Source organism: Thunnus maccoyii, chromosome 9 (assembly GCF_910596095.1).
Source record: "Thunnus maccoyii chromosome 9, fThuMac1.1, whole genome shotgun sequence".
In the NCBI taxonomy this organism is placed as follows: domain Eukaryota; kingdom Metazoa; phylum Chordata; class Actinopteri; order Scombriformes; family Scombridae; genus Thunnus; species Thunnus maccoyii.
Window position 1 is genome coordinate 30,981,123 of NC_056541.1, and position 24,017 is coordinate 31,005,139.

The 24,017-nt window shown below is 39.6% G+C and overlaps 1 protein-coding gene and 1 long non-coding RNA gene across 2 annotated transcripts in view; both read left to right on the forward strand.

The window, feature by feature from the left end:
- ptar1 (protein prenyltransferase alpha subunit repeat containing 1) overlaps positions 1-16,042 on the forward strand; it is a 17,598-nt gene extending 1,556 nt beyond the window's left edge. Inside the window, exons 2-7 of the mRNA XM_042421278.1 lie at positions 580-749; positions 1,241-1,307; positions 2,251-2,355; positions 6,356-6,623; positions 9,591-9,955; positions 13,228-16,042. Coding sequence (XP_042277212.1) covers positions 580-749; positions 1,241-1,307; positions 2,251-2,355; positions 6,356-6,623; positions 9,591-9,955; positions 13,228-13,606 — 1,354 coding nt within the window. The 3' untranslated portion in view covers positions 13,607-16,042. The remainder of the gene's footprint in view (positions 1-579; positions 750-1,240; positions 1,308-2,250; positions 2,356-6,355; positions 6,624-9,590; positions 9,956-13,227) is intronic.
- Positions 16,043-18,159: 2,117 nt separating this feature from the next.
- LOC121903313 lies at positions 18,160-23,795 on the forward strand. Its single transcript, XR_006098016.1, has 3 exons — positions 18,160-18,815; positions 21,896-21,995; positions 22,734-23,795. It is a non-coding gene; the product is annotated as an uncharacterized LOC121903313 (long non-coding RNA).
- The last annotated feature ends 222 nt before the right edge of the window (positions 23,796-24,017 follow it).

Below are 24,017 nucleotides of genomic sequence, written 5' to 3' on the forward strand. Positions count from 1 at the left end.
AGTTCCAGTGCTCTGACCAAGGCTGTATTTGCAAAACATGAGAGCGGTGCAAGATGGATCATGCGAGTCTAGGGATGGGAATTGAGAACCAGTTCCAGTTGAGAACTGGTTCCAAATTGTCGGATCCATCGGACTTGTATGCCTCCGAGCTTATCAATTCCGTCATGTTTTTCTGACAGTTGCGCATTGCAAAACAATGATGTCAAACTCATGCATCTATGCAGTTAGAAACTTGCAAGAAGAAGGAGTCACGGTGGTAGGACTGAGACAGCAAATAAAACCCACCTAGAATAACCAAGAAGACCCGGTGCTGACCCTGAACTGTGAGCAGGCCAGGCTGCAGGGAGAGCTGCTGTTCTGTCGGTCTGCTGCTGGAGCTAATGGAGCTAACTAATGGATAGTGGACCATCAGCTGCTACCAACCAGGGCTAACAGGCTAGCTGACAGGCCACTGGCTCACTATGCTGTGTTTAACAGTAGTATTGAGGGAACTCTCTAAACAGTCCCTTCTCTGAGTAGAATTACTTGCTTTTTTTTCTACCTTCTTCAGTTCTCAGTTCTCTCTGTCTACTCCCTCAGTGATGAGATTGGTGTGATCCCGTGTCCAGAGGCACGCTACAACCGCAGCCCTATTGTGCTGGTGGAGAACAAGCTGGGTGTTGAGAGCTGGTGTGTGAAGTTCCTGCTGCCATATGTCCACAACAAGCTGCTGCTCTACCGCCAGCGCAAGCACTGGCTGGACAGGGAAGGTAACTGAACCCGTTCAACATCTACCTGGACAAAATCTGTCCTGAAGGTTACAGGGAGATGAGTAAATATGTTTTTTTTTATATTCTAGACCAGAACAAATATGTAGAAGGTGTACTAGCACCAGGCTTTTGTTTTCTCATGATAAGCAGGATACAGGGTGTTAAAAGCGGGGATAGGATATCAGTGGTCTAAAAAACGTGAAGGACTGGAATCACCAGTCATGGAGCTGTTTGTTTAAACATCATGTGAGCTTTTACACAGTGCAACACAGGAAAAAGCATGACAGCCTACAAAGGTTTACATAACTAATCTAGCATCAAAATGAACTAACCGTGTGATGGAAGTGGAGAAGGGTAACGGTACAGGTGGGTAGTGCGGTGTGTTGCATAGCATGCCCTGTTTCAGCTTGACACAGATGTCAGAGCCACAGAAGAGTTTTATGTTGTGTGATTCCCAGCCAATAATGTTGTGATGTTTGTGTGTCCCTCAGCTTTAGTGGATATCACCTGCACTCTGTTGCTGCTTAACCCGGACTTCACCACTGCATGGAATGTCAGGTACAGACACACCCAGTCCCAGCAGCCAGCTACCTAATGAATCTTATGAATGTCAGCAGGTCATTGACAGTATATGACATCTCTACTCATGGTGTAATGGTACACAAAATTCATGGTTCCGTATGTACCTCGGTTTTGGGGTCATGGTTCAATATGTTTTCGGTATAGCAGGGAAAAAAAGGATTAAAATAATTTCAGAAAATAGTATTTTGGTCCTTTTGTTATTTTGAGAAATATAAACAACTATTACTAAAACAGTTTAGTTGTGCTGCAGTTGAAAAGGAAAACAAAAGTGTTTCCTAGTCAGGACACCTGCTGACAGTTATTTTATGCTGATTTATGGTCACTCAGAACCGGTTCTTATGACGTGTTGTCAGAAATGAAATGTGTTTACAGTTGTTCAGAACTGCTTCACTTAAAGTCGGAGTGAAAAGCCAACACTCAGTCACAGAGAAGGGAGGGGGACGAGGAGACAGGATATCGTTTCATATTTTAATAACAATGACGACATGATTATGGGTAACCAGGGAACTTGGCTAAGCCTGCGAGCATACGTCCATGAGCATGCTCCCTGCATGCTACAGCTAAGTGGTGCGCTGCCAAAACGTTCCAGGTGGAACTCAAGCACCAGAATTATTCTTCCACACGTCAGAGTAAGTGGATTATTAAATTATTTTGACAGTAATTGTTTGGGTCAGGAAGTATATCGAACATCCTATACCAAACAATTCAGGATGAATACATGAACCGCTACACCCCTAATCTCTACACAACAGAACTACTCAGTACTCAGAGCAGAATGTAGTGAGACTGGTGCTTTGGCTGCCTGATGTAAAGCTTCAGCTGAAATGCATATGATCACAGCTCAGTGCAGCTAAAGCATGCTACACTGACTTGAGGGAAACATCCACAGGCTGTAACACATGGCTGGTTGTAATTGCAGGAAGGAGCTGCTACGGTGTGGAGTTCTGAACCCAGAGAAGGACCTCTACCTGGGCAAGCTGGCCCTCACCAAATTCCCCAAGAGCCCGGAGACATGGATACACCGGTAAGACTTCACTGCAGAGCACCATGTCCTTGTCTAAACTCTGTCAATGTCATTTCCAAATATTACACTGGTTAGAAAACATGTCTACAAGAATTAGCTTTGTTATCATTAATTATGGCTGCTATTATAATATTTAACAGAAGAAGGTTAGTTATGTCAGTGAGTGGAAACACTCGTAGGATACATAATTCATGCAGTTTCAGATCGTTCCAAACAGGTGATTCATGTTTTCCATATAGAACAGCTGGACTGACCAGTAAACAATGACTTGTAACTAGAGTTCATCGATTTATCAGTTCATTCGAATTCATGGTTTAGGATGATGTTTAAAAATGAAAATCGATTTTCACTTTAACTTGGGTAATTACGGGACTCCCATAGTTCATAGTAATGCCCTCTTCCCCAACAGTTCTATTCAGACACAGGTAAGATATCAACATTACAGCATGTGCTAATAAAAGTGAGTTTGTTCTCCTCAGTCGTCTGGAAGTGGTTCCATTGTGCAGCGTCCGAACTCGAGCAAACCACTGTCAGCTATAAAGGTTGTCTAAAGTCTGTGGTAACCATAGGCAGCAGCATGACGAATTTATTCCAACATGTCAAACAGAGGCACACGGCTGAGTAGGAGAAGTGTGTGTGTGTGGCACTGCGAGTTGCACAAGACAGCGGCAACCCTAAAACATCTGCTAAAAAGCAGGTAACATTAGCGGAATCATTTTCCCATAGTATCCCATATGAGAAGAAAGGGCCCCGGTGGAAAGACGTTTCACAACGCCAAAGACATGGTGCCGGTCTATACAGTTGAAAAGTGTTCATCCACATGCCGGATACAGTGGACCCTGGATACGAGCTACCAAGCCCGCCTGCCCATCTATACTACAGTACACAGCTGGAGGATGTGTCCTTTTACTCTACCACGACAGACCTATGCTCCAGTTGAACCATGCGGCCCTACATGAGTTTGATGGCACATTTTATAACTGACGATTGGACTCTGTAAGTGTCTACCTCCAAACAGCTTACTTCCCTAGTGACCACCCAAAGGCTGAAAAATGCACCGGGCTCCTGGAACCTCAGGGAAGACGACACATCACACACAGCGGCACTAACCTGTTCCAAACTCTAAGACTGAATGAGTGAACCTCCTTCTACATGTACTCCTTACCCCTAACTCTCACCCTATACATTCTTAGCCTACCATATTGTCCCCACACATTAGTGCTGTATCCCCTACTTACGTCACCCCACTCCTGCATACACTCGTGCTCATACACACCTGCGCGCGCACACACACGCGCGCGCACACGCGCACACACACACACACACACACACACACACACACACACACACACACACCCACACACACCCACCCCAATCGTATGTTGACTGATCCTTATTCAAATCCATGATGTACAACCAAGATGTCATAATGATACTAATGATTCACAGTTAACTGTATAACACATAGATTTTTTTTTTTAAATGTGCCAGTGTAGAAATGAATGAGATACTGTTGACATGATTTTAACATCTAATTAATAAAAATACTGCAGTAAAAAGAAGAAAAGAAAAGAAGAATAGAAATTTTTTTGTTTAAACCTTCATGGCCATTTGAGTATAGATTTCTGAGTTTATGAGGTGCACTTGAATGCACCATGAAGTCCCTTGTTTTTACAGTCTGTGGTTGGCGCTTTACAAAGCGATGTAGACACATGATCCATCTTTAAGGGTTTATGTGTTTAAGTGGAAATAGCACGATCGCGCTTCCCAAGTAGATGGCATGGCGTGACTGCAGGGTAAAAGCTCAGAGGAGGGTGTTCGTGTGCAGCGGGGGGAGAAGGAGTCACGGTGCAGTAGAGAGAGAGAGAGAGAGAGAGAGAGAGTGCAGCTCCAAAAATAGAAAATCAATTTGTGGTGAGCAGTTTTATTGGTGCAGCCTCCAACAAATAAATGAATGTACGGGAAAGCCTGTACTACATATATAATTTACATTGACCATGACAAGGTGGAACAAATTCAGAAAAGGAAAAAAAAACTTTGAAAGACATTACAAGCAGCTCCAATACAATATGTTTAATTTTGTTTACAAAATCATTTTTTCTTCAGGGATACAATTTACACATTTTTTCAAGAGGCACCTTTTTATTTATTTTTTTTAATAAAGTGAAGTTTGGTGAAAGTTAGGTTTGCACTGTGCCTGGCTTTTCCTTTCATGGTCTACTTAATGTTTCAAATGTTGAATGCTTGATTACTCAGCTAAAGTCTCAACCTTGCTTGGCTTCAGCTTCTGTTGGGGCCAAAAAATCAAATCTTGATTTATTTATTTATTTTTTGAGCTTGGCGTCGATTTAAAATTTTAATTGATTTTTGTTTACATCATATTTTTTAAAGACAGTTGAGCATGGTGCCATCTCTCCCAGTTTGTTTTGACCAATAACTTTAAGTGTTTTTTACAGGACTCTTTCTTACCAGTTTTTAAATATACTGGAACATAAAGACCAGCGTTACTGGACCTGAGAAATTTACTTCATTTCTCTGCCGGACTCTTCCCCCAGTTTCAGCCCTTCACAAAGCTAATCTCCAGGCGCTAAGGCTAAGGTTAACAACATGGTGGCGGTTGTTAGTCTTCACCTATACTCATGGCTCTGTGTGTGAACTGCCAGCGGGCCAAACTATAACTGATGGGTGACAGTTGACTCCTGCAGAGGGACTTGATAAAGGCATGGGATCTATTCATGGAGCTCTCGGTCATTGCTGTCAGGCAAGTCAAGCACTCAGCATGCCCTGGGACTTCAGCCTTGGTCTGGATCAGCTGTTGCTGAGACTGAGCCAGTCCCACTGAGTACCTGGGATGACACGGCCCCGTCAGGTGATGGATGTGAGCTGGTTTCGTGTGGCCTAAAGGCAGTTTTAAATATCGACAACTAGCCAACATGTAGGCTGAACTGAAAATTAGAGCCAGCTGCACTCTGGAGCCTTGGACTTGAGTTAAGGGCAGCAAACAGAGGTCCAGTCGCTCCTTGTGGCAGCTACCAGAGCCTCTTCGATTAGAGAAGACAGTCTCCAGTGAACAAGTGTCCCCTACCCACTCCAACTCACCTGGTCCAGTCTACACACTCACCTTATTGGTAGATTCTCTGGCAGATTAATAACAAAGGGGGGCCGGGCCTTCTCAGTCAGGGCCCCAAAATCGTGGAATAGCCTGCCAGAGGATCTGAGGCTCGTAGATTCTGTACACACTTTTAAATCTCTCTAAAATGTACTTTATAGACGTTCTTTTATGTGATGTCGTCTTTTATCTTTTAGCACTCATGGACTTAATTTCTGTATTGATTTTCTTTACCTTTAAACTTATTCCTGTGGGCATCATTTATTTTGTTTTAATGTTTTCATTTAAAAATCCTTATAACACATCCAGTTTAATAATCAGTTTAATCACAGACAGAGCACTCTAAGCATTCACTGATCTGCTGCTGATCAAGAGCACAGATCATCTAATGTAGCAGCTACCCTCTACATGACTTTTTACGAAAAAAATAACCTTTTGTGCATATTTTAAGATTTCACCCAGCCTAGCTTCTATTGTAGCGGGTGTCATATCACCTAATGTAGTCTTTTTGACTTTCAGATACCAACATTTATTTATTCCTCCACATAATAACTGAGGTGCAGTTACACACCACCAAGTCAAAATTTCCACCTGTCCATAAAGGGCTAGTTCTCATAGTAATGACTGAATTCCCATCAGCCCCAGTTACTAGCATACATGACTTTGTACCTTGTCTTGTCTTTGAGGACATGACATTGAAACTTCATGCTTCTAGAACAGCAGATGGCAGCTATAACACTGTCATAATAAAATCCCCTTTTGACCAGAACAAGAACCAGCACTTGATAGTGATGGTTGAATGACGGATGCTGTCTCTCTTGTAAAAAAGTGGTAAAGCAGTACACAAAGTTCATAGAGTTACATAATCCAGCAGTTGATGTCTCCCTGCAGACGCTGGGTGCTGCAGCAGGTCCTGAGGCAGTCCTCTGCTGTGGGCTGCAGCGGGAAGCAGCAGCAGCAGCAGCAGCAGCAGCAGCAGCAGGGTGAAGCAGAGCAGGCTGATGCAGGCAGGAGCCAGCAGCTCAGTGACCATCTGGCCAGAACGCTTCAACAAGAGATGACTGTGTGCTCTGACGCTGCCTGCCGCTATCCCAGCAACTACAACGCCTGGTCCCACCGCATCTGGGTGCTGCAGCACATGGCCATGGGCAACGTCAAGGTAGGCACAGGAAGGGAGGCTTTTCTTGTTCTATGCTTGTGTTACAAGTTTTACAATGTACAGTTTGAATTATAAAGTGTATGAATGCCTTGCGTGCTCTGTAACAGATGCCTGAACTTCTCAGCTGCAGATCCTCCTGGAAGTATCGAGAGCCTCTTTTATCCTTTAACATTGCATAAGCTATTCATTTGGAACACAGTTGTGCATTGCTGCAGCATTGATTATTTTCATTATTGATTTATCTGCAGATTATTTTTTAGATTGATTGATTTAAAAAGTTTTTCTATAGAACGTCAGAAAAGAGTCGAAGGTGACATCTTGGTGATGTCTTCTTTTGTCTGACTGACCAACAGTCCAAAACCCAAAGATCATCAGTTTACTATCATAAATAACAAAGAAAAGCATTAAGTAAAAGATAATCAATGAGTATCAACATCGGGTGGTTCTTCGCCTCCTTGTTGTGCCTTAAAACTGTTTAACGCACACCTTCAAGTAGATTATCCTGCTTATACCATGCTCATTTGCCAACAATATCAAATAAAAGCAATCGTAAATTTTTGGTGAAAGTTTTTGCACTCTAAATCGAAAGGTCATCAAGCAAGAGCTTACCGTTGTCATGACAACTTGCCACACTGTGCTCTCCGTTAAGCATAACTGCAGAGTGCGTCTCCAAATCAGTGATCTGTTCTTTTTGGTAGAGAAAGTCTCTCTGTATATTAACTGCTCATTTTGTTGCCTTTTTTTTTGTATTAATCTCATCCTTCTCTTCCTCTTCGGGTGTCAGTTCCTTTTGCCGTTTTTCGATTGGTTTCTTTCTTTTCTTCTCCATCTCTTTTTCTCTCCGCTGTGTCCCATTCTTCAAAACTTCATAACGAGTAAAGCTTTGTACAGCTGTGCTCATCAGTGTTGCTATGGTTACAGGTTGGGTAGTGGATGAATTTAGAACAGTGATTAAACTACGTGTGCAATACGTGGTTTTAACACACACCTGCTGGCCAATCAGAAAAGAGTATTCATCCAGACTGTGGTATAAACCTTTTTATTTCCTTTATATTTGCTTAAAAATGACTAAAACAACTCGATTATCAAAACAGTCACCAATTCATTTTCTGTCGATCAACTAATCAATTAATTGACTAATTGTTGCAGCTCTGCAGGTGAGTCATTTCTCCTCCATCCTCACATACAAACAACCACCTTAAATGGCTGTTTTGGTTGATACCAATACAGCAATAAAGTTCCTCTCCATGCACTTTTTATTCTAATGTACAGATCTCTTTGATCTCTGAATATTCTCACTTTCCTTTTATTGAATTTCATCAGCTCTGCACACCTTTGGGTGTACTGGCAGAACTGAATAGTGTTTTCCAAACTGATGGGTGAGAACAAATGGACACTGACACGTAGTCCTAACTGTAAGCCTGACAGGTCAGGGCCCTTACTTATGTAGCTTCTCACAATCACTTCTAGGAATCGTGCTAAAAGTTCATTTAGCTCAGAGCAGGACTTAAGACTTATTTATGAAGTTTCCTCCTGGCACTGTCAGTAAGGAGGAAGACTATTCCTAGGAGAGTGTGACATTGCTGTTTTACCACACTGAGCCACAAAGAAGAAACTATGTTGACGTGTTATAGTTCTCTTACATGTTAACAAAGCTACTCACATGGGTTAAGATATAAATGTAGCCTATTAAGTAAATTAATGAATTAATAGTAGGTGGGCCTTAGTTGACTGAGCTGTGTGAAAGCAGCCCTGTTCAACCACATCGTTTTATAATTCCCATCATATTGCAGCATCGTACATATATGTGAAACTGTGCGCTGTGGTGCACCACTGAATGGTATCTTCTCCTCCACTTTGTCAACGGGCCATCAAGCTTCTCAGAGTAGGAAATCAATCCCAACTGGCCAAAAATTCTCAGTGACACATTTTTGTCTCTACTTTTTAGGACGAGGAGTAAGATCATTTAGTCAACTTTCATAACTACGGAAATCACTCCTATCTGTGCCGATATTTAGGAGCTCCAGAGGAGTTTCCAGAAGATGGTTTTCAGGCAGAATGAAAAGAGAGGTGTTTTATGAAAGCTTGATGAGAACAAGCGTATTGAGATTATTTTACCAAAATAAAAGAAAAACTGCATGCATCTTTACAACAGTGATGAATCAAACTTTTATTGTGCTGATACAGATACTGCATATGTGAGGGTGACTAAAACTAATATGAACACAATCATGTCCCCCTGACGGGATAATAATGAATCTCAACTTCATTACAACAGGTACAATATTTTTATAAGGTCTTTAATCTTATTATTTATTTAGGATAGAGTTAGGCTATACACCTTACGCATTCTTAACCTACCATATTGTCCCCAGACATTAGTGATGTATGCCCTACTTACGTCACCCCACTCCTGCATACACACCTGCACGCACACACACACACACCCCAATAGTATGTTGACTGATCCTTATTCAAAGCCATGATGTCATAGAAAACCAAATGATACTAATGATTCATAGTTAGTCGTCCATATAACAATAGCGATTGGGATAAAGAGACAATGATTAAATCCAATTAAACTGATATCTCATCCGTCAAGTTCTTGGAAGCACTAATTTGTGGTGTTGTATTCCTTTTACAATATAGAAATTTCACCACAGTCTCCTCCACATGCAGATGAACTTCTACACCATCAGCCTTGTGTTCTGTGTAGTACATGGAGTTTTTTTGAAAAGCTAAAACAGTTATTGGGCTGTTCTGTTTATATCCTAAGCTACTTCTTAATAGCACTAGTAATAATACTAAATACTACCTTATCCATTTACTTAAAACATCTAGTTTTAACAACAAGTATAATTAAAATTTTAACATGCAGCTTGCATGAAGTTAACATTGTGCAAATGTCAAACATGGGATGATCTCCCAAATGAGTGTTTAGTCTTCTGTTCTTGTGTTTCCTCCCAGGTTTTCCATGATGAGTTGTCCTCTATGCGCCTATGGGTGTCCATGCATGTGTCTGACCACAGTGGTTTCCATTACCGCCAGTTCTTGCTCAAGGAGCTGATCACTGAGCTCACTGAGCTCTCTCAGACTCCAACTTCCACCAACAGCAGTTCACCCGAGCATCGGTCCAACATAGTCCTCAGCAGCAGTCCCCACCATCACAGCCACGCCCAGGTTAACGGGGAGCTGTCAGGAGCAGAGGCAGCAGGTGAGGACGAGAGCCAGCTCAGCCTCACCGCAGTAGTTCAGCTCTTCCACCAGGAGATGGAGCTCTGCTCAGACCTGATCCAGTCCTTCCCTGGACACGAGACTCTCTGGAGTCACAGGTGAGTCTTCTTCATTTATCTGACAGCTGAAGTTACTTGTTACTTTACGAATGAACATATTTTATGAAAACAAAACGTCTTTATCAAGGTTTTGTCTATAATTGAGTCCTAAAAGCCTTTTCTTGCACCATTTATAAAATCAATGAACTCCAATTTAAAAACAGGTTGAATTATTTGTACTGCACTAACGGAAGGGTTTTGGACCCAATTATAGACAGAAGCAACATGATCAGATTTTTGTGTTATAGATAGAACAGCCCAATAGTATAGAAACTTGTTAATGATTTCCAGCTCAACAGTACGCTACTTTTACATTAATACATCAATAATAATAATCCAATTAACTAATCTATTTTCAATGTTCAATGGGGCCGTTTTTCTGCATATTAGAATTCTAACTTTTAATACTTTAGGTACATTTAACTGATAATACATCTATTAATAGTACTTTCATTAAAGTCATATTTTTAGTGCAGTACTTTCATTTGTATTGTAATGCTTGTACTGTAATTTTTATATTGCTGTAAGCATCTGAATACTTCTTCTTAGGGCTGCTCTATTAATCGAATTGTATTTTCAATCACCGTTTTTGGCTTCCAACAATTATGAAAACAAGATAAAAGAGATAAAATGATTATTGTGCCGCGTTCCGTTTCGCAATGATGCTCTGGTTTTGTCTTGTTATAAATCTAGTGCATCATGTGTCAGATAGCGGTGTGCCCGAATACAAATACATTATTCGGCAAAGCACAAATAGTGGGTTTTATATAAATATTTGTTTCATACAAATATTTTAAAAATGATTTGTTGGGGGTGTTCCCCAGAGATAAAGCTGAGCTACTGACACAAGCAAAGTGCTCCCAGGGGACTCTCCATAACCTGTTGTTCCCCTTCTCCTTTCCACAAAGTTAGGATGTAAAAAAATAGGCAATAAATGAAAAGTGCAAAGCAATAATCGCCTCACAGGCTCTGTGTTATGGGTGTATAAATAGGTAGAGGTCTGTCTGCAATGAGGCGATGAGTAAAGTTTTAGCTCAGTAGTCAGCGCAGTCGTCTATGATCTGGGAGACTCCAGTTCAAGACCCGATGTGGGGACCTCCTTCATAAGGTAGTTTGTTCATGAACACTTATTGTAACACTTTAATTTTCTAAAATTAAAAGTGTAATAAAAACAAAAAGTGGATTTTTAAGCCTCTTTCCACTTTTAATCAAATACAAATACAGATACAGATAATTTTGCTGCCTCAACAAATACAGATACAAATACTGGGATCTCTGCACATCCATAGTGTCGGAGCAGCCAGACAGCACAGCGAGAGACAGACAGGCAGAATGTGTCTGAATTTAACAGTCACATATTCAACGATGGAAATGGACTTATTTAGACATCTACAGGCTACTTTGTTTTAGTTTCAGTCAGACTTTGGATGCTATTATTTTAGATATGATATCTTTCCTTTCATCCAGCTGTTCAGAGCTGTGCTTTCTCTGTCCGCAGTCTTATTGTGCACATGCTTCCTTGTAAAAAGCTGATTAGAAACCTGATTCTGCTCATACATGGCAGAGAAATCAGTGTTCTCCAGGGAGTAAAGTCTACCTGTGGAAACCTGGTTTCTCTGATCCCAGACTCAGATTACAGGAAGAAGGTTTCTGGTTCACATGACAGTTAAGAAATCAGTTCTGGAGAAAAGCGACTGTAACCTGCTTACTCAAGTGCATGTAAACACACTGCATGATAATACAAGTCAATGACCTCTCCCTTCTTAAAGTACCATGATGAATGATCAATCATTTTAGTATTGATCACTCTCCACACAACATGCATCTGAACAATCACTACAGTAATATGATCTCAATTATTTTGGTCTAGTTTAGTTTTATGTATTATTTTTATATATTAAATATATGTTTAGTAGTTTTCAATGTGGTTGTGGAAGTGCACTACAACATACTTGATCTTATTTATTTTTATTAAATGTATATAATTTTATTTATTTATTTCATTGTTTTTTTGTTTTTCAGTTGAATTATATTTCAAGTTCAAGGAAATCCACTGTTAAAAAGACAAGTTTATCTTTTTAAAGTTCAATAAATGCATGATGTTTCCGAAGTCGATGAGTAATCATGTTAAATTATCCTGATCTCAATATTGAGCAAAATAATCATGATTGTGATTTCTGCCCTACTTCTTCCACAAAAGAAGGAACCCTGAAGCTTTGTGTGTTCTGTCCTAAATAGGATGCTTCCTTGTACTTTGGATAGAACCAGTATTGGTATTTAATATGCATATTGCACAAGAGTGAAACTCTTGTGTTTCTGTGTCAGGAGACAACAACATGTGATGTGACCTAAAGCTGGATTTCTGCTTGCTGTAGGAGGTTAACGGTCATCCTGCTACCTGTGTTGTAGGCTTTGATTTATGGTTTAACGTGTGTATCATACGTGATCGGGCAGTAATATCCTTCAATTATATTCCCTACAGTATCTTTTACATAATTTCATTCACTTGGAGATAAATGTGAGAATGGGAAAGGCTGCCTTCATTACTGATTATGAGCCTCCTCCATGCAGTAACCATATTTATGCTCATGGTGAGAAAAGGCATGCAGTGAAAATGGCTTTCCTAGATATATGTTCCATCAAAGAAGTTCATTTTCATGACTGACATTTTATCCTTAATGCATAAACAGTTTTGTTTTTTGTTCACATGAAACTGATGTTGCATATTCTAGTTGACCTGTGAAACCTAGAGTGTCCCAGCTGTCAAGAGCCTCACTTCAAGCTGCAGTTTTAGTTTGAATACCCTAGTTACGTTGGGTCCAGTCAGTAGCTGTTATGAACATGTTTTAAAGATGTGAATTTTCTGCAAAATGTGCTTTGTTCATGATGGGTAAAAAGGGTAATAGTCAGAGACAAGACATGATGAGTCTTCCTCCTCAGGTTAAATGGGTAGCTGTTCTAATAAGATGAAACTTTAATGAGCTCCCCACAAAAATGGCTAATATTATTGATAGTGGTGTTTTTCAGATAATAGCCTCAGCTTTAATGCACTATATGGCCAACAGTATTTGGACACCCACTATTACACCCATGTGGGATTGTTGTACATGTTATTCAAAAACCACAGAACTAAGAAGCTTAGCCCAATCCATGAAAAACCCTCAAACTAAAGGTACACTACATATATATGGACACTGTGCCAACATACTGTACAATGTTATTTGTCCAGTACATTTGAATATGATGCCGGATGTATTTTTCAACCCTTCCAGGCGGCACGTCTTCTATCTGTGGCACCACTGGAGGAAGGAACACCAGCATCACCACTGCAGCAGCAACGGAGGCAGCGAGTCGGTCCACTTTAACGACGGCGACCTGGGCCTCCAGAAGACAAGTGCTCAGGGCTATGGAGATCAGGAGGATGTTGTAAACGGACAGAGGCATTCTGGTGAAGCTATGGAGGTAGACGGGATGTCTTTGCCAGATTCGCACGACAGCAAGCGTCTGAAGAGAGGCGCCTGCCACCCAACCTTGCCCTCAGAGCACAGTTTTGTGAATGGAATCCTGGACAGCTGCTGTAACCCTGAGCAGAGACGCTTTGCCCTGGCATACAGGAAATGGTTAGACACTGTCATTGGTCAGCAGCATTGAAAGCGAGAACAATTGGCCCTATCCTTTCTCAACATTGAAGTTGCCTTTAGACACAGATTTCGGATCAGCTTACCTACTTATAGCGCTGACTTTAACCAGTAGAATGATGCAGTGATGACTTTAGAAACCAATCCCGGGGCAACCTAGTTAATATCCTCTCTTCCTGACAGTGAGTAGAGAGGATGGGGTCTGAGAGTAAGGCTGTTTTGGCTTCACCCAGTCCGTTCTTCCTCTTAAACATCTGGATTCTCTTGAGCTTGGTCTAAGCCAGGAACCCCTTCAGAATGGAAATCTGCTCACACAAAGCAAACCGGCTCGCTATGTCTGTCAGTAGATTCTATTCTTATTTCAGGTGTCTCAATGCCTCAGGTCAAAGTCCCACCGCTTTTATTTATTGCCAACTTGGCATTCATCCACACAGCTTGCATAATAAGTTGAAGTATTTCAGCAAAGAACTAAATGAAGCTGCCACATTATCTTTGCAGAGGTGAGAGCAGAGCAGAATGACAGAAATGACTAAAAACTCACTATCAAAACACTTGTTGGATCTGATTGTATAGAAAAACAAAATGGCCAATATTACATTATGAAATAATTATATGAATAGTGATTATTATTATGATCCAGAGGGGATTGGTGACATGTCAGTGGGATAAATGCCGTCATGCAATAAAAATACATTTAAAAAGGGCATTTTTGATAATGTAGCTATAATATAATGAAAAGTGAATTCAATAAAACCTTTACTAAAAATCATTGTATTTTTATATTTTACTCATTTATTAAAATGTTTGTTACTACTAGTTTTTTTTTTATTTTAATTTTCTTGTTTGTTTTTAGCATTGGCCATTTTGGAGTTCCATAAATTTGAAGCAGGTGTTAAATGACAGCTTTGGAGTGATAGTGACTCTGATTATAAGGATTCTCTCAGCTGCGTGGTCGCTCTACTTTAGATGAATGTCTCGCAACGGCAGGTTTTAAGCACAGCCACACGGATTCTTTAGATTTCCATTCTGAAGGCAGTAACATTTATTAACCATGTCATTTTCTCTTCATCTTTTCCTCTCTTGATCTCTGGTTGCTGCTCCTGGTTGATTTTACCCTCGTACTTTCACTGATGTATATAGTGAATAAGACCTTACTATGTAGCCAAGTGCTAACTTACAGTAGCTTGCAACAGAAAGCCAAAAAGCTGGTCACTAGCTAAGAGAGTACGTTCTGTTTGCTATGTGAAAAGTTAGTCATAGCTAACTTGCAAGTCTTACCTTCTGTCAACCTGAAGCACTAAATACATAACCAGAGAATGTTAGCTTTACCAGTTTAGCGGTACTGATGTTTGACTTTAAAGGAATATAGTGCTAGGGAAGTGAGTTCCTCCTACATTCACTGGTGCTACATGCTGCCGTTACTACAACTACTTCATCTGTTACTGGTGTGTAGTGTGCAACAGGTGAAAACTGAACTGCACTTTTGACTATTTGATCATAATAGGCATCGTTTTGTGAGGTATCACTGATAAACAACAATATTACAACTATTTTTAAAATGTCTGCTATTTGCACCTGGTTAGTTAACAATAGGCCTAGCTGCTGTATTTCACTAGCTTGTCAAACAATAGAGGTATTATCAAAAAGGTCAAAATCTACATCACATCACATTATCTTTGTGTTAAGGAATAATTTGTAGCACTCCTTTTAAAAGTTACATGCTGTATCTGCACATGTCATCCCATCAATAATGTAAAGGATGAAACTGACACTTCCTCCCACTACATTGCCTCAGCTGGATTGATAAGGGAAGAATGGTATTATTGAATTTGTATCTGACAAATCTGAAGTCACCTGTATAGCAGATGATTGGTTGGAAAATATGATGGGCTGCATCTCAAAGAGGATCCATCTTTGTCACTCAAAGATGTTGTTACAGTACATATGTGAGCAAATGCGGGACGCATTAGCATTCACTACAACGGTGATGTCTTAGTGGGAACCTCAATGCAGCGTCTGTATAAAGAGGTTTGATTGGATCGCCTACATTGGCTTGTTCTTAAAGACAGAATGGCATGTTTGAGGGGAAAAATGGAAGGCTTAGTCTAACTACTGCACCTGTAAGTATAAAAGCCACCTGAGACAGCACAGATGTCCACTCATTGTTATACAAACTAGTCCACAAGTGTATCTAACTGCTTAAGACGAATTCATAATTTTCACAAGCCACATGTTCAAATCTTGAACAGAACTCACCACCTTCCGATATCAGATCAAAAGGTAGACGGGTGATAGCAGACAAGTACACAAAGCCATTTAGAGCATTCAGTCATTAGTCTGTAACATTTGTGATGTTTCTTTTCCAGGTTTTCCTTGTGCTTCCATGTAACCCTTACCATGCTGTATTTGGCTTCTCATAAAAAAAAAATGTAAGAATTATGAAGTAAGATGCTTTTATCACCTCAAATCACTGTGTACATGATCATAGATAATCTTGAAACTAGTATTTTTGAGCCATGTATTCTTAAGTTTTGGTCACCATGAATGGGTGTGGACATTTTTAGAACTTTATGGGGGGGTATTTTAACATCCTTGCAGACCTAGAACACAAACTTTGAATACAAGACTATCTATGCAGAAATATTTTTAAAGGTTCAACAAGCTTTTAAAAAGAATAATGTAGCTTCTGTTTTTTCTAATTTATTCTTCTGTTGACATCAGTGGAGGGTGTGTCCTTAATGAATAATCCTTAGCATCTTATTAATTTTCTATTTATTTATAGAATTAAGTATAGAATTAAGAATACTTATAAATAAGTATTTTATCTTCACTTTCAGTGTTTTGTCATCCGCTTACTAAGAAAATAAAGTTCATCTGGGATCAAGTGTTTTGTTTTTTGACCTGTTGTTTATTTTGCACGACTGCAATGATGCATAAAGCTCCAACAAAAGCCTGAGAATGAAAGACTTCAAGGTGTTTACTTAGTATTGACTGGGTTAAAGGTTTTTACTGGTCATTACCGTTGGTGAAACATTACAAACTCTAAATATTGAAACAAAATGGAAATTTTTATTTGCTGTACACACAGCTTTTGGAAATTTTGACCTCCAAATTTTCATCAACCTTCTTGAAAACTGGATAGTTTTTTATGCAGCTTTTGATCTCATATTACCAGCAGGAAATTCCTTATTGGCTTCTGAGAAAGTGTCTCAGGAAGTTATGATATATGTTTTAGGGGTCCCACAGGGCAGTTTCCTTCTCTGTATAGATGCTGCCACTGTATGATTTCATCAGGCAACATAGAATCAATGATCAATGCTGACAGCAATTTAGTCATTTCAGATGAGGCAGATGATTCTAAGGGTTTGACCTCACTTATATATTTGCTATTAATATTTGGATGAACGCAAGGACATTCTTTTAAACACCAAGACTAAGATCTGTCAACTCAGATCAAATCAAAAGAGTTTGGGGTCAACTTGATTCTGATTTAAGTTTCAAAACCTAAATCAGCATCGTCACCAAAACAACATTCTTCCATTTGAGAAACGGTGCATGATCATCAACAGAAGGGAATGTACATTTGGCTTTTTGCAGAAATGTTTGGCTGATGAGCACTACAGTTTCCTCACATTTAATTTGCTTCTGCAGAATAGTTGCAAATCTATGTCATTCACAGAGGATAAAGTTGACTTCAAGTGCTCTCTAATCATATAAAATAGTTATCTGATGAGGCTATGGAAAGGGCTTAAACCCCTTTGGAGGATCTATAGAAGGTTCTGACAGATACACACTGCATGAATAGCGTTTTTGCTGCTTTCAACTCAGTTCATTTTGCTATATTCCTCATTACTGTGGATACATTTAAACTTGCGCTAGTTCTGCTCAAATACTCTTAGCTCTCTCCTCCTTTTAGTGACTTTTCTCGCTGATCCCACAGTTGTTAGTTATTTTAGCTCAGCAGTTAGCTAGGCAGCTACCTCTGCCTCCTTTAGTGATAATGGCACGTGTAATAAATATAGTTTATGTGCAGTGTTGGAAAAAAAACGATCATTAGCTAATGTAGTTAACTGACCTAGTGTAGCTCCTACTCCACTGGTAGCTCCCGAGTGTTAATGATTCTTTACATGATTAAAATGAATGATTTAAGTTTAGAACAATATTTAACAAATACTAACATTTTTGAGAGTACAGTGATCAGGTTTCCATACTTTCAGCAATTCAAACCTTGCTGATTTGACCTGTTACTCCATAACTGAACAAAATAATTTCAAAGAAACCAAAGCTGTCATTAAAAAAAATAAACCTTTTCAAAAACTAACAAAAATACATTTGCAACAAATTAACAAACTGGATCTTAAACTGGTGGTCTGGGGCCATGGGAGGGTCCAGGAGCAGCAGTGTGCTCGTTATGGATCGTGCGCTTTCACTTTGCGCACCAGCAGATCTGTTTCCTCTGCAGAGAAACGCTCCCTCTGACTACTTAGCAAATGCGCCGTCATAATAGCAATCCGCCAAGGTGCAAGCGCATCGTGCTTTTAAAGGGAATGGGACATGACACTCTGATTGGTTTATTGCATGTTACACCCAAAACACACCCATGACTAATTAGGAGATTATGGACAACCCCTTTGAACCATGCACCTGGCGCATTGACCATTTTTTGTGCCGTTAAAATAGCAAAAGTAGATTTGAGCACACCCTAAATGCACTTGCGCTATGCACTTAAGACCGTGCACTTTGGATCGTTAAAATAGGGCCCTGTATCTCTGTCATCCAAAGCAACTCGAGCCTAATTATCAACCCTAAACCTAAATTTAATTATAACTCATTCGAAAGTCTTGTTCTTAGTCTTTCACACTCAACCTGGAAAACTTTACAGCCAATTTTATTAGTTATAGTGTACCATCAAACATAGTCCTTAGTGCAGCTGGCAAACGTCCCTCCCTGGCTACCGTAGGGCTAGACAGGCTGTAGCACCGCCCATTTCCTGGTTGCCAATTTTGTTGGTCTGATATATAAGCTGCACTGAAAAGACCTGGTATGCCGCTGTTCTCCTCTGGCCCCTGGTGCGACAGGTTGTGACTGTTAGCAAGATAACGCTCTGGTAAGGTAGTGCTTTCAGTCCTGTTTTATCCACCAGAGGTCCCGTCCCCCAGCAATCACCTGCTCCCATGTGTTGAGTCTTCTGCCTGATTATTGCGCCATTTGCACATAGAGAGGTAAATATTGATATGTCTGCTTAGAGTATGCCTTTGTTTGGCAGTGTGTTAATCAATTTAACCCGTTTTCTTTTGTAGATACTGTGACTGCCACTGCTGTTTTGTTTTGGTTCGTTTTTGTTGTTTTGATTAGTTTTGTTTGGTCTAGCTTAATTTTTTTCTCCACATTTTGTTTTCATGGTTGCTTTCATAAAATAATTGGTTAGTTTGCTTTAATAGTTTTATTTTTCTTTGTGGTATTAGCCTTTAGTTTCATTATGTGGTCTCTGTTATTGTTAGGCTCTTTTGTTACCTCTTGCCGCCCATCGTGGCGTTGATCATTTCCCCCAAGAAACTAGTAAGGTAGTGTGCCGTCGTTGAACCAGTGTTTCTTTGTTGTAGCGCTGTAGGACCTGTGGCGAGTGTGGCCGCCTGGACGGTGGAGGGTTTTGGTGATAGTCCTCACTGTTGCTGCTCACCCCCATAAACACGTGTTTGGTGGTCATTTTTGCACTTCTTTCACAATTTTTTTTTTCCTTTTGGTTTTTTTCTTCTTCTTGTTAAATTATTAGTTATTTTATTAATACATTTTGTAATCTTGGGGGAACTCCTTGTCTCAGTCCATCACTTACCATCATCTGTATCATTATGAGGGATCTGTGGCCTTTTATCTGGTGTGAGTTGAATATTAAAGGGTCAGTACAGCCTATAATTCTAACAGAACCAAATTTGGGCCTTGCCTGTCTGGGCCCAGCCACATTAATACAGATAAAGTAATTATAATAGGTGATTTTAATATTCATGTGGATGTCGATAATGATAGGCTTAGTACTGCATTTATCTCATTATTAGACTCAATTGGCTTCTCTCAGAGTGTAAATGAATCCACTCACCGTCTTAATCACACCGTTAACCTTGTTCTGATTTATGGCATTGAAATTGAACATGACACAGTTTGTCCACGAAATCCTATTTTATCAGACCATTACTTCATAACAAAACTGTCTTCACTACATGTCTATCTGATAGTGTAGTAGCTAAATTTAAGGAAGCAATTCGATCAGTATTGAATTCAGTGCTATGTCTCAATTCTACAAAGGACTCTGCGAATTTTAGTCCCTCCCAAATTGATCATCATGTTGATTGTGCCGCAGGCTCATTGTGAATAACACTTGACTCCATCCCTTTAAAAAGGAAAATAATAAAACATAAGAGTTTAGCTCCATGGTATAACTCCAAAACTTGCAAATTACAGCAAACATCGCAAAAATTTGAAAGGATTTGGCGTTCTACCAAACTAGAACAATCTCGCTTAAAACATATAGGAAGGCCCTCTGTAATACCAGAGCTGCCTAATACTCAGCATTAGCTGACCCTTAGTTAGCGCTTCTTTACTAGATATGATCAATCTGTCTTTAGTAATAGTCTATGTACCACAGTCCTTTTACAGTAGTTGTAATTAAACCTCTTCTTAAGAAGCCTACTCTTGATTCAGACGTTTTAGCCAACTATAGACCTATATCTAATCCTCCATTTCTCTCCAAGATCCTTTAGAAAGCAGTCTCTAATCAGTTATGTGATTTTCTACATAATAGTTTATTTGAGGATTTTCAGTCAGGGTTTAGAGTGCATCATAGTACAGAGACAGCACTGGTGAAAGTCACAAATGACCTCCTAACTGCATCGGACAAAAGACTTCTCTCTGCACTTGTCTTGTTTGATCTTGATGCTGCATTTGACACAGTTGACCATCACATCCTATTACGGGGATTGGAACATTTAATTGGCATTGAATTTATCAGTCCAATTTATCAGATCTATCTCAGTTTGTAAAGGTTAATGATGAATCCTCCATGCATGCAAAAGTTAGACATGGAGTTCCACAAGGTTCTGTGCTTGGACAAATACTATTCACCTTATATATGCTTCCTTTAGGTAATATTATTAGGAAACACTCCATAAATTTTCATTGTTATGCAGATGATACGCAATTCTATTTATCAATGAAGCCTGATGAAGTTAGAAGAATCAGTTAAACAAACTCCAAGCATGCCTTAAGGACATAAAGACCTGGATGACCCGCAGTTTTCTGCTACTAAACTCATAAAAAACTATAGTTATTGTACTTGGCCTAAACACCTTAAAAACTCATTATCTAATGATATAGTTACTCTAGATGGCATTACCCTGGCCTCCAGCACCACCGTAATCTAGGAATCTGGGAGTCATCTTTTATCAGGTCATGTCCTTTAACTCCCACATAAAACAAATCTCAAGGACTGCCTTTTTTCACTTAGGCTACATAATATTGCAAAAATCAGGCACATCCTTTTTCAAAAAGATGCAGAAAAAATAATGCACGCATGTGTTACTTCTAGGCTGGATTATTGCAATTCCTTATTATCAGGCTGTCCTAACAAGTCTCTAAAGACTCTCCAGCTGGTCCAGAATGCAGCTGCACATGTTCTGACAAAAACTAGAAAAAGAGATCATATTTCTCCCATCTTAGCTTCGATGTATTGGCTTCCAGTAAAATCCAGAATTTAATTTAAACTCCTTCTCCTCACCTACAAAGCTCTTAATGGTCAGGAACCATCACATCTAAAAGAGCTCATAGTACCCTATTACCCCACTAGAACACTGCACTCCCAGAATGCAGGCTTACAGGTGGTTCCTACAGTCTCCAAAAGTAGAATGGGAGGCAGAGCCTTCAGCTATCAGGCTCCTCTCCTGTGGAACCATCTTCCAGATTCAGTCCAGGGTGCAGACACCCTCTCTATGTTTAAGAGTAGGCTTAAAACTTTCCTTTTTGATAAAGCTTATAGTTGGGGCCGACCAAGCTCGCCTTGGACCAGCCCTTAGTTATGCTGCTATAGGCCTAGACTGCCGGGGGACTTGATGCACAGAGCTCCTCTCTCCTCCTCTCCATCTGTATGTATTCATATACCATTAATGCATGTTACTAACTTGGCTTCTTCCCCGGATTTCTTTGTGCTTTCTCATCTGCAGGAGTCCCTGGCATCCAGGCTGTGAGCCTCCCCGATAACAGTAGTCTGTAAGGAGAATTGATTTGTAATTTGTGCTTTCTTTCATTCTTGCAGCTTACATCATGCACTGTAGCACATGGGATGGATGGATGGACATCGGTTGAAAAAAACTGAAGTCAAAAAAGCCCTCGTATACAAATGCTGCTTAAAGACTGTAAGTAGTTGAATGTTTTGCAGCTGAATACTTTTACAGGCACTGTTCTAAAAACATAGTCTTGCTGAGAAGAGGCAAATTTATAGTTCCGATTTTCTAAATGATGTATACATGGAACTAGCTGTTGTTGTATTACAAGTTATAACCTGTTATTACACAGCCATCTGAAATACTTGTTTGGTTTTTTTTGGCCAGTTAGGAAATGTGCAGTCAGTCTTAAAAACTGACAATGATAATGGCAATCTTTTCACAAATAACTAACTAACCAACTTTTTGGATGTTATGTATTGTTGTGCAGCTGTGTGGAACACTGTTACAGACACTGTTCTTCAATCAGTCTTACAGAGAGACACATTTATAATCTATTACACAGCTAGCTGAAATACTAAATTGTTATTGGTCAGTTAAGGCAATCTGCAGTCAGTTATTTCTGAAGTGATCGCCATCGTCAAAACTGTTGTCAAGCTGAAGCCTTATCACATTTCTCTTAAAAGTGTGCTACATGAAGCGTTGATGTGTCGTAGACTAAAGCTGGCCATTTTAATAAAGGGTTTTTTTCCAGCATTTTTAAGTGTCCTTGATATATATGGCTCCATACTAGCTCTAGTTTTGCTCATTTTTTTCCAAAGGAGAAATAAAGGAGGCATTTATCATTTAACAAGTTATCTCCATTAAGTCTCAGGTAAGACTCCTGTTGCTAATTGTCCTGTCTCACCTATTTCTCTTTGTGAATTTTAGGTGGAAACATATCAGACAAAATGGAAACTAAAATGAGGCTGAAATGAGAATCACAATTTTGTCTGTAGAAGAGCAAGCTTTGAGCAGTAAAATTTTCCTCTTTAGAGTCTTTTCTGAAGATTATTTGAAGATTATTTTGCAAAATGTCCAACTTTTTAGGTCCAAGTTTGAGATGTATTCAGGAGCCACTCTCTCTCATTCCAGAACATTTCTTTGCTTTGTAAACTTTACTTTGTGAACACGAAGACCACACTAGAGCTGAATAAATCAAAATGCATGTCAATACACCCCTAATCCATACATATGACTGAAGAGGGTCCAGTTAACTCACTTCTATATTTCACATAGATTAAGATGAGCAAATATCAAAATGAGGTACAAAACGGCTGATAATAATAAATGAGTAATACAGTTCATATTGCTACCAGTGATAAATGCGCTAACCTTTCTGGCAGAAATACAGTAGATATTAGCTACCACTGATGAATGCACTAATCTTTCTAACAGAAATACAGTAAATATTATTAGTTACCAGTGATGCATGCACTAACCTTTCTGAAAGAAATACAGTAGATAGAACTACCTAATATCACTAACTTTCCTCACAAAAAGATGGTTTATCTTACTAGCTACCAGTGATAAAAAGCTTTTAATTCAGCAGACTGGTAGAAAATTTTGCACTAAATTTGCCTTCAACTGCTAAGGGGCTAATGTTAATGTTAACTTAGCATTTTCTGCAAAAATGTAGCTAGTAAGCAAACATTAGCTAGTTAGCTTATTAACTTTAATATCTTACTAGCTGCCGGTGATGAGATGCTTTTAATTCAGTAGACTCGTTGAAATTTTTCAACTAAATTTGCCTTCAACTGCAAAGGCCCTAACATTAATGTTTACTTAGCATTTTCTGAAAAAATGTAGCTAGCAAGCCAACATTAGGTAGTTAGCTTGTTAACTTTAATACTTGGATTCTGGTTTCTCTGAAGTGATAACAGAGTAGCTTAGGTACACAGTAACTAGTAAGTATTTTGTATTTACTTAAACAGTATAATTTCAGTAACTTTAATACTTACCAATGAAGCAAGCTCTGGATGGTTGGTGGGGAGCTTCATTTGTGGTGAAAGCCGCACGTTAGTAAAAAACGGCACGTCATTGACTGAAGCCTTGTTTGATTCTATTGGCTGCTGGAGGAAAGGGGTAGGATTTCCTCTCAGAAAGCCCTGAAGGCAAACTTCTTCCATGTACGTGCAGACTCTACCTACTTAGGCACACCACAGGGGTACCAGT